At 37.8% G+C, this 16,372-nt stretch overlaps 2 protein-coding genes across 6 annotated transcripts in view; one reads left to right on the top strand and one right to left on the bottom strand.

The window, feature by feature from the left end:
• Positions 1-873: 873 nt before the first annotated feature.
• LOC127418736 (forkhead box protein N4) lies at positions 874-9,665 on the top strand. 2 transcript variants are annotated; one of them, XM_051659501.1, is made up of 10 exons: positions 874-1,292; positions 2,007-2,095; positions 4,707-4,870; positions 5,273-5,364; positions 5,495-5,587; positions 5,694-5,815; positions 6,734-6,830; positions 6,931-7,138; positions 7,954-8,340; positions 8,542-9,665. In XM_051659501.1, the coding sequence occupies exons 2-10, from the start codon at positions 2,007-2,009 to the stop codon at positions 8,793-8,795; spliced, it is 1,506 nt and encodes a 501-aa protein (XP_051515461.1). In that variant the 5' UTR covers positions 874-1,292; the 3' UTR covers positions 8,796-9,665. The 2 variants fall into 2 exon arrangements, with proteins under 2 accessions (XP_051515461.1, XP_051515450.1); XM_051659490.1 differs by having other exon boundaries at positions 2,004-2,095.
• Positions 9,666-9,861: 196 nt separating this feature from the next.
• The window catches only part of LOC127418333 (acetyl-CoA carboxylase 2-like), a 44,367-nt gene continuing 37,856 nt past the window's right edge, over positions 9,862-16,372 (bottom strand). For 3 of the 4 annotated variants that reach the window (XM_051658910.1, XM_051658922.1, XM_051658930.1), the window contains 7 exons: positions 15,705-15,852; positions 15,371-15,548; positions 15,161-15,273; positions 14,909-15,063; positions 14,557-14,727; positions 13,191-13,327; positions 9,862-11,170 (listed from right to left, as the gene is read on the bottom strand). In XM_051658910.1, the coding sequence (XP_051514870.1) occupies positions 11,044-11,170; positions 13,191-13,327; positions 14,557-14,727; positions 14,909-15,063; positions 15,161-15,273; positions 15,371-15,548; positions 15,705-15,852 (1,029 nt within the window). In that variant the 3' untranslated portion in view covers positions 9,862-11,043. Of the gene's footprint in view, positions 11,171-13,190; positions 13,367-14,556; positions 14,728-14,908; positions 15,064-15,160; positions 15,274-15,370; positions 15,549-15,704; positions 15,853-16,372 lie in introns of all 4 variants that reach the window. The other variant, XR_007893411.1, reaches the window with a different exon arrangement.

Here is a 16,372-nt window from a genome sequence, read left to right as displayed (position 1 = left end):
TATGTTTAAAGATAAAAAGGAAATTGAACTGTTCAATTACCCATTTCTGTAGCCTAATAAAATAATGTAGGCTATGCTGTTGGTTTATTTTCTCCTATATCTTTCAATTATTAATTACAACAACTGCTGTAATTACAAGCAGCTCCATAAAATAATTGCACAGGCTATTAAATAGGCTGCACTTCATATGTATTAATGGCAACTGAGGATTTACAGAAGCCTCCTCACACGTTTACATCAACATGCAATGTGTGTCCACATAAATGACTGTAAACGTTTTTTAAACACACTTTGTGTGCCCTACATATCATTATTATGTCTTTAATATTAATCTAAAAGATGAGTCTTTCTTACCCCATATATTTATATTTGTCCAGCGAGCCTGTTGAATGTCCGTCACTAGCGCGCGCGCCACTTAGCGCGTTTTTCCCGCCGCACTGTATTAAAGTCTCTGACTGTATCCAAACGACGCGGCTTCAAAGGCGGTTAAATCATGACCAGTAAACTGAACTACTGCTCTCATTTGGACAGAATGTCACATAGAACCGCACGAAGAGGATGTGCCTTTAGATAGAGCTTACAAAAGCAATGGACTTAAATTTGGATAAGTGAAAAACAGTATCAGGAACTGGGATGTTTTGTTGCCAATGGCGACTCGGGGACATGGTAATCACGACAGTATTTGTTACACGTTTGAGTATTTTCTCCGAGTCTGCTTGGACCATTTATAGGACTTTATAGGGCGGAAATAACGAAAATAATGCGAGAGATATAGAGGAATTTTACTAAACTCTAAATGTGTGTGTTTTTTTTTTTTTCTTCTTTTTCTTTTTCTTTTTTTTTGGGGGGGGGGGGGGGGGGGGGAGAAGCCTAAAGCACCTGCACTTTGGTTTAAAAGGACCCATGAAAAGGCGCACCTGTGGTTTGGACGATCTCACCTTGAGTTGCGGATGAAAAGGGCTGAGGGAAAACATAAAAAGAAGGATGGAAATGTATTGATTAAATAAAAACAGTGGAAACTTCCAGTAGGTCGAGAAATGCCCTTGACAGATAGTCTGTGTGATTGTAGTTGCAACAGCTGTCAGAGCGCGAGACCCCCTCCCACCCCACGACTGGTGCTGAGTGTGCACAAGTGCGCATGACCGTCGAGAGCAAACAGCACCGGAGAGGGAAATTTAAAAAACGTTTTTTTTTTTCTTTCGGGAGAACAAGTGCCCCAACCAACAGTAGACATTTCCTCCGTCTCATTACCCAAGATTATCTGCAACCCAGAGCAACTTCAGCACAAACAGGTAAGATGCGGTTTATATATATATATATATATATATATATATATATATATATATATATATATATATATATATATATATATATATATATAGGCTAGTTCTACATATTTAAAGATAGGTATAACATAAAGAGACAGCGTACCTGTTCCGGACTGTTGTTATAACGTCTGTACATCCATGTCTGTGATAATATGATGTCTGGCTTTAATAATTGACTATTTTATAAGCAGAAGTTACTCGTCTATATTTAGGTCTGAAACGGTTAACATATTCTGTTAAATATTGCCAATATTATCTCAATATTAAAAGTTTAGACCCGCGAACAGATTGACAGGTAACGGTGACCGATGACCGATAATCTCAGTTTAGCCAACAATACAGATATAATCTAAACTCTGGATGGTAATGATAAAATTTGTTTTCTTTTATCTCAGTTATTGTGAGATTATTGTGTTTATTGTGGCATTGCTTATGATCTACTCATTAATTTGATTATGTTTGCAAATCAATTATCTGTTCTTTTGTCTTCATGTGTTAAATATTTATTTTTAAATGATATCTAAATAATTTTAGATATAAATATATATACACACAAGATGTTGAGAAAGTCAAATATTGTGTTATTTTAGATGTTAGATGCTGCTGACACATTTCTAAAATTATGTTTCTGTTCTTCGATTTGTATGGTTCATTTAAATCCATTTTATCTGCCAGAAGATGATTGAAAGTGGAATTACATCCAGCAGGATGTCAGGAATTCATGAAAACCCTGAACAAAATCACCACACCTCTGCACAAGACTACAGGTAGGGGGTGTTTCCATTGATCACTAATTCCCATTTCTTTTGAACTCTGATATTGTAGCCGATTAGAGAATAAAAAAGATAATTTAAGGAAGAAGAGGGGAGCTGCTAATCTTAATAAAATCCCCACTGTCCCTTTTCTGTAAAATAAAGGTGTGTTTTGAGAGGCAGGGAATTGGGGTTAGTGAAAAAAGAAAGGAGCAAGAGAATACATCATCTTTGCTCTGAATAGATCTGTCAGAAAGCATCAGCTCTGTTTACACGCCCGCTGTCGGCGCACGGAGGGATTGAGGACCTTGGCGGGGGCCCCACGAAGGAGAAGTGGCTCCCAATTAGAATGTAAACGAGTGCGCCTTGAGCCGTGATAAACTGTGACTGTGTGCGCCTGCCTCCCCCTTTCTGTGGGACACTTAATGGTTTGCATCAATAAGCAAATAAAATAATATTTTTTTCCACTTGTATAACTGCACCCAAATGACCGTAAAAAGTTGTACAATACACAGCTGGGTTTACAATTAGACTTTAGAAATGCTAATAAGTACAAGGCTGTAGGCCCTCTTTCTTGATGATCCTAAATTTGAGTTTATGTGGCATGTTATGAATTCTTTACAAAATATAGCCCCCTCTCCTCCCAATTAATGAAGCTGTTTTTTATCATAATGAATACTGTTATTATGGTTTTCCTTTATTGTATTTGTGCATCAGTACAAAAAAAAAAATAAAAAATTAAAAAATTAAATAGTAATTCTCAGACCTGGAGTGTAAGACAAAGTTTCCTCAAACAAAAACTCTTGTAGAATTAGTTCAATTAAATGTTTATGTCAGTTTCAGAGATTACAGTGCAGCCATTATCTGGCAACACAACAAGTGGTTGACATTGGCTACACTAAATTGTTGGCTTTTGTCATGCCAAAACCAGTTTTAGGACATCTGTTGGATCATTTAGGATTTTAGTTCCATAACAGTTTGCTTTTTTATTTTATTTTTATACATTTACTTAGAACAATTTCTGAATATATTTTATATTTAAGATTATGTGAGAGAGAGTTTGTGATATGTGAAAAATTATTAGTCTTTATTAGTAAATATTAGTCTTGTAGTTATTATATGATGTTATATGATATATGATATTGCTGGCATAATTAAATGTGACAAATGTATAAGTTGAAAATATATGGTCTGTTAAAATCACATTGGCTAATATTATTGTCAATACAGGTTTTAAACATTATGAATAGTTTTATATAATAAAATAAAAATTAAGACTGCAGAATATTGTTAATTTCACTTTAGTTATAACTGCTATCAGTGTGCATTTCTAATATGCCAAAGGGCAAAATATAATGGCTAGGTGTATAGAGAAATCTATTACAATTCCCTATAATGATACACACAACAGAAAAGGACTAATTATCACTCCTGAATGAGAGGCAGGTCTCATGAAGCAGGTGTTAAACTGTCCTGTTCTCTGTGTGGATTTGCAAGGCATCTTTTTCATGTCTTTGTATTGTGATGGGTTGTTAGGAAGATATTTCAAAACACATGGCAGTGACGGTATAGTGCTGTCAGTGTTGTCATGTGCAGTGTCTAAGGTTTCATATTAGGAGTGTGTGTGTGTGTGTGTGTGTAGTATAATTATTCCTAAGCTCTGAACCAGAGCATCCAGAGTGCTCAAGGCCAAGTCCCTAAATTCTTCCTTCAATGCTGTAATTTATTCAGGTGGCAGACTGTGTGTGCAGTGTGGCTTGACCTCCAACTCCTTCAACTACCCCCTTAGGTACTGTCTGATGCCTCCAGGCAGGGGGAGGGGCAAAAGGGGACAAGGGTTGGGTGGAAAGGGACAGAGAAACAGATGGCATCCTATTTTTTCTGTTGTGCGAGGCCTGTCATTCCAGTAGATTAATGCAAGGGGTTGGTTAAAAAAACGGTAAAGACAATCAAGGAAGGGTCTGGGGGAAACAATAGAGCCACGTGCCGCTGTGCAGATTTGTCGTTTGGAACACAATAGGTGATCAATTTTCAATAGGGCCGGACCAACTGTTGCAGGCAACGTGTGCCACATACCCATGTTTCAAATGATCTCATGCATTGTTTACATATGATTCAGCCAATGACAGTGAAGAAGGCAGTGGTCACCTGACCACTGTTAGAGGTTGGTTTAATTGGGGGGGGGGGGACTGAAGTGTCCAGACTCACAAAATAACTGAAAAGTGAGGGTTGTCATAGCGACCCCAATTATTGGACTGAATAGTGAGTGTGTAGGGAAGTCTGGAGAGAATTCAAGGGGGTTTCTCTCCTCTCTTGTTGCATAGTACAAATGAATAAATGGGCGAGTAAATAACTCACTGGATAAGATCATAGGGTGAGAGATTTTTTTTATTTCTATTCCCAAACACTAAATAAAAAAAAAGGCCTTCTCATGTTGCATGTATTTATACAAAGGATTAACTTTATGTAGGTCAAAAATAATTGTAATATTAAGCAATGGCCATTTGAAACAATTACAAAAGTAAAATGCAATTAAACTGTTAAAATGCAATTTTTGCGCACTCTTAGAGCTACAGTTACCCCCTTTTTATGTGTTATTCAGATTTGATTTGTCCTGTTTTTGCAGACTTCTGACTACAGACACGTCGCAGCTGAAGGACGAGCTTCCTGGTGATCTTCAGTCCCTGTCTTGGCTCACCTCTGTGGATGTTCCCCGCCTTCAGCAGATCAGGGGTGGGCGACCAGACTTCAGCAACTCTGCTCAGAACAGCCTACTAGAGCGGCAGACAGGTTAGGAGCTCTACACACGCTGTGTGAGAAGATACAAGTAGGGTGGATTCAGGTAAATTGGGCCACTTTTTGTCATTGAAATAAATGGCAAAAACTGACACAATTACCACTGATAGAAACTATTTAGAGAAGGGAGGATGGGATCAGGATTTATTTCTCCCAGAAATGTAGATTTAATTGTTTGTTAATCTATTTATCATTTTTATTTGTTCAGCATATCTGACATTTAGCTCTCACGCTGAAGACCTATGGTTACAGAACATTTCTTTGACCCCATTCTTAACAAAAAAAAAAACGTATTTTTATAAAGCTGTGCCTTATCAAAAGTAGACTAAATGACAATTTTATAAACAAAATCCAGCTTGAAGAAACCACTAAATCACACCTTATTAAAACTTTTAGCTCAAATGAATAGCATGACAGCAGCAGGAGGAGCAGGATCTGCCATTCATCTACAAAGTGAAATGCAGCATAGCCCTCTGGCCATCAACAGCGTGAGTAATGATTCAGATTCACTAACATTTTAAAGACACAAATACCTGTTATGTATATTCAGGTCTAAAAGACCATTTGTAACTGAGCAAAAAGAATCCTAAATAGAGATTTGTTGTTTTTTTCTTGTAGATGCCCCAGTTTTCCCCTGGGTATCCTTGTGCTGCATCAGTGTACCAAGCCATGCCTCAACAAGTGCTCACTTTCACTCAGGCAAACCAACAGGTTTAGTATGATTTGTAAAGTCTAATAAATATTTCATTCCTTGTGTTTATAACCAGTATGTTTTTAAAAGAAAACCTTTTAAAAGGCTCTGTGTCATATTCCCTAGTGTTCTCCAGGTGGACTTTATGGCAACTACAACAGCCAGGGTTTGTTCCCTCAACCTCGCATTGCTGCTCACAACCAAGACCTGCAGCCCAAGAATTTCCCTAAACCCATCTACTCATACAGGTGACTTAAGTTTCAGCAACCTAGTCCCACAGAATGAACGTTACTATAACTACATTTTTGCTTTTACGTGCCACTATCAAAGTTTTGCTGCAGTTTCCTGGTGAAATGAACATCAGAGGCATTACAACTGTGCGTTTTATTCACTTTCACACAAATCACGGGTACTATGGCTGTTTATGACTTTATAAATACTTATATTTTTGCTCAGTTACTCACACCCTGCTATGTTATTTTATCAAACACTTTTACTATAACGCATCATTTAAAAAAACAATACATTTTAACGCTTGTATTACAGACCCACCTACATTTACACATTTATTCCAATGAGATTAATTTCTGCGGTAGCTTACCTTATAGAGTGTTGGACTATGTACTTGGAGAGCCTCGATCCCAGCCAAGGATGCTCAAAGTGAAAGTGAAGTGACAGTGTCATAGAAGCAGCACGAAATTACTTGGTTGCTTCAGAAAACGTGCCTTTTCATGTTAAATGTGCTTATAAAACACTATCAGTTAGGTTTAGGGTAAGGATGTCTGTTTTGTTCACCTCTCATTTATCTTTTAGGACACTATTGATAAGCTTAAGGTTAAAATTGTAGGTTAGGGAGGTACATTTTACTCATTAAAACATCCATCTAATATTCACCTTAAAAACATCATCTGATTACATAATTTCACTTGCTTTTGACACCCCCGCTGGACATTTCACTGGGAAACTGCAGCCAAATGTGTTATGAAAAATGTAATTTTGGTTTGCAAAAATGGTGCCATTGTCACGTTAATGTCATGAGATCAAGCTGGAGAAAATACATTCATGCTTGGAGGAATCTCTGAAAAATTATAACTCTGGCAACAGAAACAATATTTAATTTCTGCACATTACAGCTCATAACTATATTTGAAATGATCCATTCTCAGCTGTCTGATTGCCATGGCTTTGAAAAACAGCAAGACAGGCAGCCTTCCTGTTAGTGAGATTTACAGCTTTATGAAAGAGCACTTCCCTTATTTCAAGGTAAGCCATTTGTGTAATAGCAAACCAAAGATTAGATGGACTAAGTTGGCATAACATGTTGCTTACATTAGCCTATATTGTCTGTTACTGCACTCCTCAGACAGCACCTGATGGATGGAAGAACTCTGTACGTCACAACCTGTCCCTGAATAAGTGCTTTGAGAAGGTGGAGAACAAGATGAGTGGTTCCTCCAGGAAGGGTTGCCTATGGGCACTCAACCCTGCAAAGATTGACAAAATGGAGGAGGAGATGCAAAAATGGAAACGCAAAGATCTTCCCGCCATCCGCCGCAGCATGGCCAATCCAGGTCTCAAATCCCTGACTGCAATCAGCAATGGGCAATAAAATTGATGACAAATATTTGATTGATTGCTATTAAAACTATGATCACAATTGTCACTTTTGTCCTACACTCCATGATTTTCAGTTGTTGACATAACTAGAAATTGTTCTTAACCTCCTGAGACCAGAGTGTGACTGCTGTGTGCATTTTCCATTTCCCTTTTTGATTTGTAAGTAGTAGCACCTAATAAACATGCAAAAAAACAAAACAAAAAAGAAACAAACCAATTCTAGAGTAAATAGTTTTCCTAAAAATTGATGGCAACATATGTGGACAGCGGGACTAAGTTGTGAAATTTTAAATAATACCAAGCTATAGAAAGTCAGATTTTTTAAATCAAATTATTTATTATGTTTCCAGGATTGTTTGTTATTCAGGTTCTTCAGACGTTACAGACATTACATCCGAAATTTGCATAATTAATTATGATTCAAAGTAATGGCCAGCATCATCCAATCACTGCCAGCCTTATTAAATTAAAATGATACATTATAGATTCTGAATCCATGTACTGATTACCATTGTCCCATGTCTGCCAAACATCATCTGCAGCCTGAAACTCGTCAAAAGTTTAACTCTTTACTGACTGCACAGAGTCTCCTGAACTGAGATCAGTCATTTAAATGAATTTAAATTATGCGTTGTGTATAGTGAAGACAAAATACAACATCCATGCATGTGTATGCAGGGTTGCACGAGGTTAAATTAAATAAACTGTAACAGTACACTGTTGTCAACGTTTCTTTAATGTTATCCTGTTTTGATACTTATTTCTCCAGATGAATTAGACAAACTCATTACAGACAGACCAGAGTGCTGCAGACAGAAGCCTGTTGATACTGGCATGACTCGTTTGCCCAGCTGTCCCCCAGGCCAAACTCTCCCAGTGCCAGCTCAGCTGCAGCACCAGCCAGTGGTCACTTTGTCTCTGCAGTGCCTCCCGATGCACCAGCACTTTCAACTGCAGCTTCAGAATCAGTCTCGCTTGGCTCCCACCTCCCCAGCCCCTGCCCAGACACCACCTCTTCACACAGTCCCTGACCTGACAAACAGCTCCCTGCCCCAGCATCCTGCCAAGCAGACCAGTGATTTCTACACCATTCACACTGATGTGAATTCAGAGGTGGATGCACTAGACCCAAGTATTATGGACTTTTCCTGGCAAGGTTAGTGTCAACTAGACACTAAATATTGAATGGCACTGAATTTTTCTTCTCTTATAGTGATTCTTTTTGCTACTTTGTATTGACTCATTCAGTAAAAGTTAAGGAGGATGCAAACCTTCTTTCATAAAACAGGAATATTTAAGCAACATCTGTTTGTGTAGGATGCTAACATCTAAAAATCCTGACCTTTGTTGATTACAGGAAATCTTTGGGAGGAGATGAAAGATGACAGCTTTAACCTAGAAGCGTTAGGTACACTCAGCAACTCGCCACTTCGGCTGTCTGACTGTGACTTGGAAACTGGCAATGCCACGCCTGTGTCCATTGCAGGAGGACTGGCCTACCCAGACCTGCAGGTGACAGGCCTCTATTCCTCATACTCGGCTGTGGATGCCCTTTCTAACCAGTACCACATGAACACACAAGGAGGAACTAAGCCTATTGTTTTGCTTTAATTCCACCCACAAGAAATTAAGCAAGCCAAGCTTTACTGCAGAGGACCATCCATAAAATTTTGGTTGAAGCTTTTCAGTCCTAGCTTTCGTGGTGTGTCATGGACTCCAAAACAAATTCCCTGCAATTCAAATTTCTTCCAAGGCAGAAACGCACAAACCAGAAAAGTTTTGTGAAATTATTGCAGAGAAACGACATCAAAGTGACAACTGAAATCCTAAACTGAAATTAATAGTGTTTATTGTAATGTAACAATGAGTGACTTTGTTCAGAGGCAGATTTTACAGCTGGCTAACAGCATTGTCTCTGTACATGAAATACTCATGTGGAATTTAAGGGACCAAATCAGCCATTAAGTTTTTATACAATTTGCCGTGTGAGAGAATGTGACTCACAAGGGGTTGAATGATTTTTTTATAACAGTCCAGTGCAGATTGTCGTACTGGCATTGTTACCAAACATCATTATTACTAACTATAGTGTTGCTCTCCTAATAAACAATCCAAATTACGAGTTACACACAACATTAAAGGAACAGGGAAAATAATGGGAATTATGATTTTGGGTGGGTTGCCAAGCTGTACCATTAAAGAAACTTGTTTTCTTATTTTGTCCATTTAACTGTTAGCCTTGTAATTTTAGTTGTGTGTCTTTTGTTGTACTGTGATAGGCACTATATCTGCTCTTTAATTTTTGTGTTTCATTATTTATATTTATGAAAAGAGCTGAAATGGTGACATAAATCATTTTTTTTGTTTTTTTTGTTACATATCTAAATATTTCAAATGACTTCAAGCAATAACATTTCACAATATTAAAAAAAGAAATATTGTATGTATTCATTCCACTCAAATAAAATGGTAATATGTCTATCAGGCACTTCAGGCAACATTTCTCAGTCACAGCTATGTGACAGGTTTATACAGTATGCATCGACAATAAACAGCACTCGAAAAATATATTTTCACTACTTAACTATGTTCACTTGTGAGTATAAGAATTACTCAACTTCTCTAAATTTAACAAAAAATAATTATTAGGAACTGGAAAGATGACTACAACTCCATCTAGATTAAAACATAAATTATTTATTATTTCATAATTATGAGTTTATTTAAAAAAACATCCTGATATACAGTCAACAAAGGCAATTAGAAACAGCTGTTTCTGTGGTCTTGGTTCAAAGACACAATCTAGTAAAGGCATGAAAGCTGGTGAAAGTAAGCATGGCACAGCACCAGTGGATATACAAACATATTATCCATTCATAGATTCAGCACACATGGCTGCATTCATATGAAAAGAAGTATTTCCTGTAGTCAAGTGAAATAATTTAAAAGCATAGGCTAGTGTAGTCTTTTTAAGGATGTGAATACACAACCAAAATAAAGTCAGGAAAATAGACAGTAGAACATATATTGATAACACTTAATAATAACTTTCATTAATAAGTAATCAAACATTACATAACACTCAGCATATCAGTAAATCATGTATGTGAAAATATTTTCTTCAAATTCATGACAACTATTTGAATGAACATGAACAATTCATTAAGTATTAGCCTAATGAAATATTTGTTAAAAACTGGTTATGAAAGTTGATATTAAGAATTACCCTGATATTTACACGCATGCAAAGCAAGCTTTTTTGTCAAGGCACAGTGATTCTCTTTGGTTATAATACTTTCACTTTACTCTAATTATAGTCTTAATACTTTTGGTTTAATACGTTTGTTTAGGAAGTACCATGCAGATTGTATGTACGCTTCACGTATTGGTGAGCCTAAAAATCATATAATCTATTATTCAGTCTCTTCAACGTATTGTACATCCATCTGTTGGCTTATCCAACAAAAATGACACAAAGGCACAAATGTGAAGCAAAGATAAATACCATGTATATACCGGTTTCACTCTTGGCAGGGAGTTCAAGGTAATCTTATGATGCTCATGTGAGAAATGTTTGTCCTAACATGTCAGCTGTGAATCACACACAAACAGAAACTGCACAAAGATAAGTGAACTATATGATCGCTTGACATTTGAAATTGTGCGTCTTTAAGGTTACTGACCAAAATGTCCTTTTCCCCCTTTTGATTTCCTTTCAAGGCACTTTACTAATTAAAACTATTCTAAAAGTTGTTAAACCCTACCTACACATACCACTAAGTCTTAATGTTGTACTGTATGTTGAGTCTCTGTGTAGCACAAGATTGTGTTGCTCTATTAAGTTCCTGAATGGTTGAGATCAGCTGGTAGTGGAGTTGTCCAAGGTGGCCAGCAGGTGGCAGATTTTGGCTCTCTGTGAGGGAGTGATGTTTTGTGCCATGTGGATGATGCAGTCCATAGTCACTTCTGGGTTGTCTTGGACTAAGCTAAACATATAATGCAGTAAAATTCCATGAGAAAATTGTTTTATGGATACTTAAATCTCCTGTTTTAAAATAGGCCTGCTTTGATAACCACTTGGCCCCTGATATGCTTCATACGAAATCAAAGAATGAACAGGTGTGATTTAGAACAAAATCTAGCAAAAAAAAAAAAAAAAATATATATGTTTTTGAGTTTGTTTACATGGTTCGTAATAGCTCTCTGGGGCGAACTTTTAGGAAAACTTCTTACCGGGGGCTTAACACCTTACTGCATTGGTCCACGTTATCGGTAGGTGTGACATGGAGGCTGACAGCTAATTTAGTTTAGTTGTTCAGTCAGTTAAAATCAGTCAATATGAACACACCGGCGTTTAGTTATTAGCGAGCTGTTGCAAATTTACCTACATCTGTATGATCGTTTGCGTAGAGACATTTTACAAGACCATGTCATGCATTTTTTTTGTTTTTGTTTAATAAGTCTACAAAAGGAATGAAATCTACTAAAGTTTGTACCCATTCACTCATGTGCCATCTGCAGTGAAAGACATTCACACGTCTGCCCAAAGTAAGATACTTTGCCCATTAACACTCTTTTATGCACTAATCTTTGCAATAGTATCAGTCATCATAAATTACAATAACAGAGTGTAATCGGTGCATATTATAGCCGCATATAGCATGTTAGCGCAATAGCGTCATGAGTTCAGACTGTAAACATGACAAATTAGAGACAATCTACTGCATATATATTTCTTTAAGTTATCATTGTGTGGTTAAAACAGCTTCTTTTACTGACCTCATATGAATTCTACTCAAAGAATGAGGCATTAAGTCATTAATAACACATTTTAATGTCATATTAGTTAAGGTTTTACGTGTAGTCTTGAAATCATCCTCATATTTAAATGTACTTCTAAACGCCTCCCACAGTGGCTCAGCGGGTGTCTGAATGTTCGCAAAACAGTATACCGTTGCTTGGCTGTTTCAAACTTCTTTTTACCCATAAACAAAGAGCGAAGTAGTATATCGGGACTTTACTGACCATTAACCCTTAATCACAAATATGTTGGTCATGGTTTTTGTGGTAAATTTTACATGAAACTCAGATGACTAAGTTTAGGCATGCAACTTCAAATGGTGTAAGCTGATAGGTTCTTTGAACTTGTTATCAGTTAGCCAATCAGCTTGCTCATATGTGATATGTCAAGCAAATCGGCTCACATGGTGTAAGCTGATAGATCCTTTGTGTTATCGAGTAGCCAATCAACTTTCTCTTTGCCTAACATTTAAATGAGCTAAGTCTGCAAGTAATCTGGTGTCATGATAAATTGAGTCCACCCAGTAAATTGACTCCCAATGGGGGTAACCGTTTGTTATGCCTGAGCAAAAATGTATTATGTTATCATAATAGCATGTCATTGAAGTCTAGGCTAACTGAAAACACAAACAACGACACAACTTTAATTTCACAATCTATAACTTCAATTACATACTATTATATACTATTGTAACTTATGGTTTAAAAATCATTAAATGTCATAATTATAAAGTTATATCGATATACATCATAAATAGATTTTAAAGGATTTCTACTCAGGCAGTGAATATGGTACCCTTTAATAGGTCCCTCAGCCAAAGGAACTGCTGTGACATCAGAAGGAGACCTGATTTTCAGGGGGGGAATCGATTTCTCATAACACCGGTTTCACTGCAGTGTGCTGTGAGACTTTTTTCTGAAACCCTACTGGGGATTGTATTTATGTCTAATTGTGATGCAGCATGACCACATGCTTAACTCATTGTGTCTGTGTATGTTCTAGTAGTAGCAAGTCTCTGTTCTTGCTCTGCAGCAGCAGCGTGGCAGATCTAGTTTGCCAAAACGAATATCCTATCAATATGCCATACCCATATTAACATGCTAAATCTTTCAGAGAGTTGTCATGACTGAACTGATATTAATCTCAATGTGACTTGGAAAAACAAGGGGAAAAAAATGAATGCCCATCTCAGTGGGAAAATATACCTGCGAATGTGTTTGAGAGCGTAGTCTCTTTTTAAGTACTTGATGTTCTCTCTAATGACGGAATGTGTTCCATCCTGCTGTGAGAGATGGCTTTCCAGCCACTCTACCACCACTTTGTTGTTGTCCCACAGGTATGCCTGAAACATCCCATTATCAAACAATCACCAACACCTCACCTGGGATTAAATATAAGCTTTTTAGGGTCAAATTTACAGTTTTACAGCTTAAATAATATGTGTTATTTTTTTTATGTTACAATAATACTACTATCCCAGCTTAAAGGGATAGTTCACCCAAAAATGAAAATTCTCTCATTTACTCACCCTCATGCCATCTCAGATGTGTATGACTTTCATTCTTCTGCTGAACACAAAGATTTTTAGAAGAATATCTCAGCTCTGTAGGTCCATACAATGCAAGTGAATGGTGGACAGAACTTTGAAGCTCTAAAAAGGACATAAGGGCAGCATAAAAGTAATCCATAAGACTCCAGTGGTTTAATCCATGTCTTCTGAAGCGATATGATGGGTGTGGGTGAGAAACAAATCAATATTTAAGTATTTTTATTTTTTTTTACCATAAAGTCTCCTCACTGCCCAGTAGGTGCCGATATGCACAAAGAATGGGAATTGCCAAAAACAAAAGAAGAAGAATGTGAAAGTGGAGATTTATAGTAAAAAAGGACTTCAATATTGACCTATTTCTCACCCACACCTATCATATTGCTTCAAAAGATATGGATTTAACCACTGGAGTCTTATGGATTACTTTTATGCTGCCTTTATATGCTTTTCGGACCTTCAAAGTTCTGGCCACCATTCACTTGCATTGTATGGACCTATAGAGCTGAGATATTCTTAAAAAAATATTTGTTTGTGTTCTGCAGGAAAAAAAGTCATACACATCTGGGATGGCATGAGGGTAAGTAAATAATGAGAGAATTTTCATTTTTGGGTGAACTATCCCTTTAATGGGCAGAGACAACTAAAGGCGAGTCATTTATAGATCGACTTTCTAAAGAAAGTGTAAACACTGAGGCTTTGTGAAGCTTTTAACATTTCTCCGTTTGTCTGAGCACTCTGACAGGTCAACTTATGGTATAACCAAGAGTGTTTGGGGAAACCAGTTTTGAGAAAAATTATTTTGGCAGTTCTGTTCCACAAGTGGCACAGAAATAATACACTTCACTTTTCAGGAGTTCAATCGATGTAATCTTATGCAAACCTAGACTATATACTGCTAACTTACTGGCAATACGATTTCTGATCCCAAACTGACAAGTGTCTGAATCTACCGCATCTTTGACTTCAGAAAGTATAGGCATTTTCATTTGTTTTTTAATCAGGTATGAATTAACTTTTCTTACTTTTACAGTCCCTTCTGTCTCCACAAACCAACGGCGCAGCATGGACTGAATGTGTCCATTGCTCAGGTCCTTGTTTGCCTGCACAATCTCCTTCTTTACCACCTCCTCCAACAGCAGTCGCCGCAGACGCCAGTAAAAGAATGACCTAGCATTCTTCCAGTCCAGAATGTCCTGACAACACATGGTTAAACGATTGTGAAAAACCAGAATGACCCATTAGATTCCTGTATTTCTTTGATAGGATCCACAGCACTATTACTGTTTAACTTTTTCTTCATAGATAGGACATATTGTCCAGACAGTGACATATGGAGTCTTGAATGCCTAATATTTTGGTTTCTTGTGTTCGTACCGTAATGACACCCTTTTCCTGCATTCTCCCTGGTGTGTCATGAAGGTCCACAAATTGCACTGCCACCTGGTGGTAGATGGGAAGAAGGAACTCCTCTCTGGCCTTCAGTTTGGCCTCCAAATCTTTACACTCCTGGACTGACAATTCCGGCTTGCCTACACTCAGTTCAACAGTGGACAGTGTGTCAGGCAAATCAGCAAGTAGAGTCCCTGGGGCAGTGAGGAATGATTTAAGTGAGAATATTGAACATACCAAGCTGCTCAGCCAGGCGTTGATATACAGAATCAATCCTTCGCATGGTCTTTAGCAGATCTTTCTTTCTAAACTTTATCTCCACTGTGCCCTCTGCCTCCAGAACTCCCCCTCTGAAGAAAAGCAGAGAGGAATTAAAAGGAGCAAGTCAAATAAGTAGAGCTGTGAGAGAAGAACTGAGAAAACCGGGTAGCTGTGTTGCTGGCACACCTGCTCTCACGATCTGCATAGAGCTCCATGTGTTGAAGGTTGATAGTGGGGTCGATGACGACCCATGATCCTCCTCTCAGCTCAGCATGGGGAGGGATGTAGACCAGTACAGGCTGGCTGTACTCTCGTAGTGCATCAACGATATAAGCACCAAACTTCAGGACCTGGTCATACATATCTGAAATACGCAGGGTGCAGGTTCAGAGAAACCATCTCCAAACATCTTTGTCAAGTCAAGCTCTTTATTGTCACTGTACAAGTACTAAGAGATGTTTTGTTTAATCAAGCAAGTAAGTTTTGGACAATTAAGCAAGATGAAAAATCAGCTTTGAACCTTTCATTCCTCCAGAGAAGCCTCTCCAGTTGGCAAACACCATAAGTGGAAGTTTTTCCCTGTTGAAATCCTCTATGGCCTGTGCAGTTTTATAGGCAGAGTCTGGGAACCATACCTGACCAGCCTGCTGAAGGAGCTGAAAAAGAGACTGTTTTGAAACCATTTATTTCCATACCGATTACAATACATGAGATACATGTCTAAAGCCCAAAGTATTCAGTACAGGACGCGTGACGCAAATCTCATCATCAGCAGAGTGCTCGAGCACTGAACAAGTGCAGCCCGATTTTTCTAACCGAACGCGCAGAATGGGCATGCACCTGGAATTATTTGCACTAATTAGTGGGTCCATAAGGGGGCAACACGCACATCTGAGCAGCAGCTGTCACAAAGAAGCACTAAAAGATGTAATTGCTGGTAAACATCAGGAGACGAAGTTAAAAACAAAAATAGTGGATGTGCAAGTCAAGAGCACATGTATGAGGAGGTCAGCAGATACCTGCATTTGTAAAACTCGATTCTGAAGGAATATAAAGACATCTTTATGGGTCTAAACTCATAAGAGAAATAGTTCATAGTACTAGCACTAACCATCTGTGAATGCGTGCACCGTCATATGGAGTATACTTTGACAGGCTAAGCGTTCGTGTCAGAACTTTGGTATAAAG

The sequence above is a fragment of the Myxocyprinus asiaticus genome, chromosome 3 (assembly GCF_019703515.2).
Source record: "Myxocyprinus asiaticus isolate MX2 ecotype Aquarium Trade chromosome 3, UBuf_Myxa_2, whole genome shotgun sequence".
NCBI classification, from domain to species: Eukaryota; Metazoa; Chordata; class Actinopteri; order Cypriniformes; family Catostomidae; genus Myxocyprinus; species Myxocyprinus asiaticus.
This window is presented reverse-complemented; position numbering and strand designations above follow the sequence as displayed.

Coding starts and splice junctions, on each gene's coding strand:
- LOC127418736 (XM_051659501.1), top strand. CDS start 2,007: ATGATTGAAAGTGGAATTACATCCAGCAGGATGTCAGGAATTCATGAA. Junction 5,816..6,733: donor AAACCCATCTACTCATACAG/GTGACTTAAGTT, acceptor ATCCATTCTCAG/CTGTCTGATTGCCATGGCTT. Junction 6,831..6,930: donor AGCACTTCCCTTATTTCAAG/GTAAGCCATTTG, acceptor TGCACTCCTCAG/ACAGCACCTGATGGATGGAA.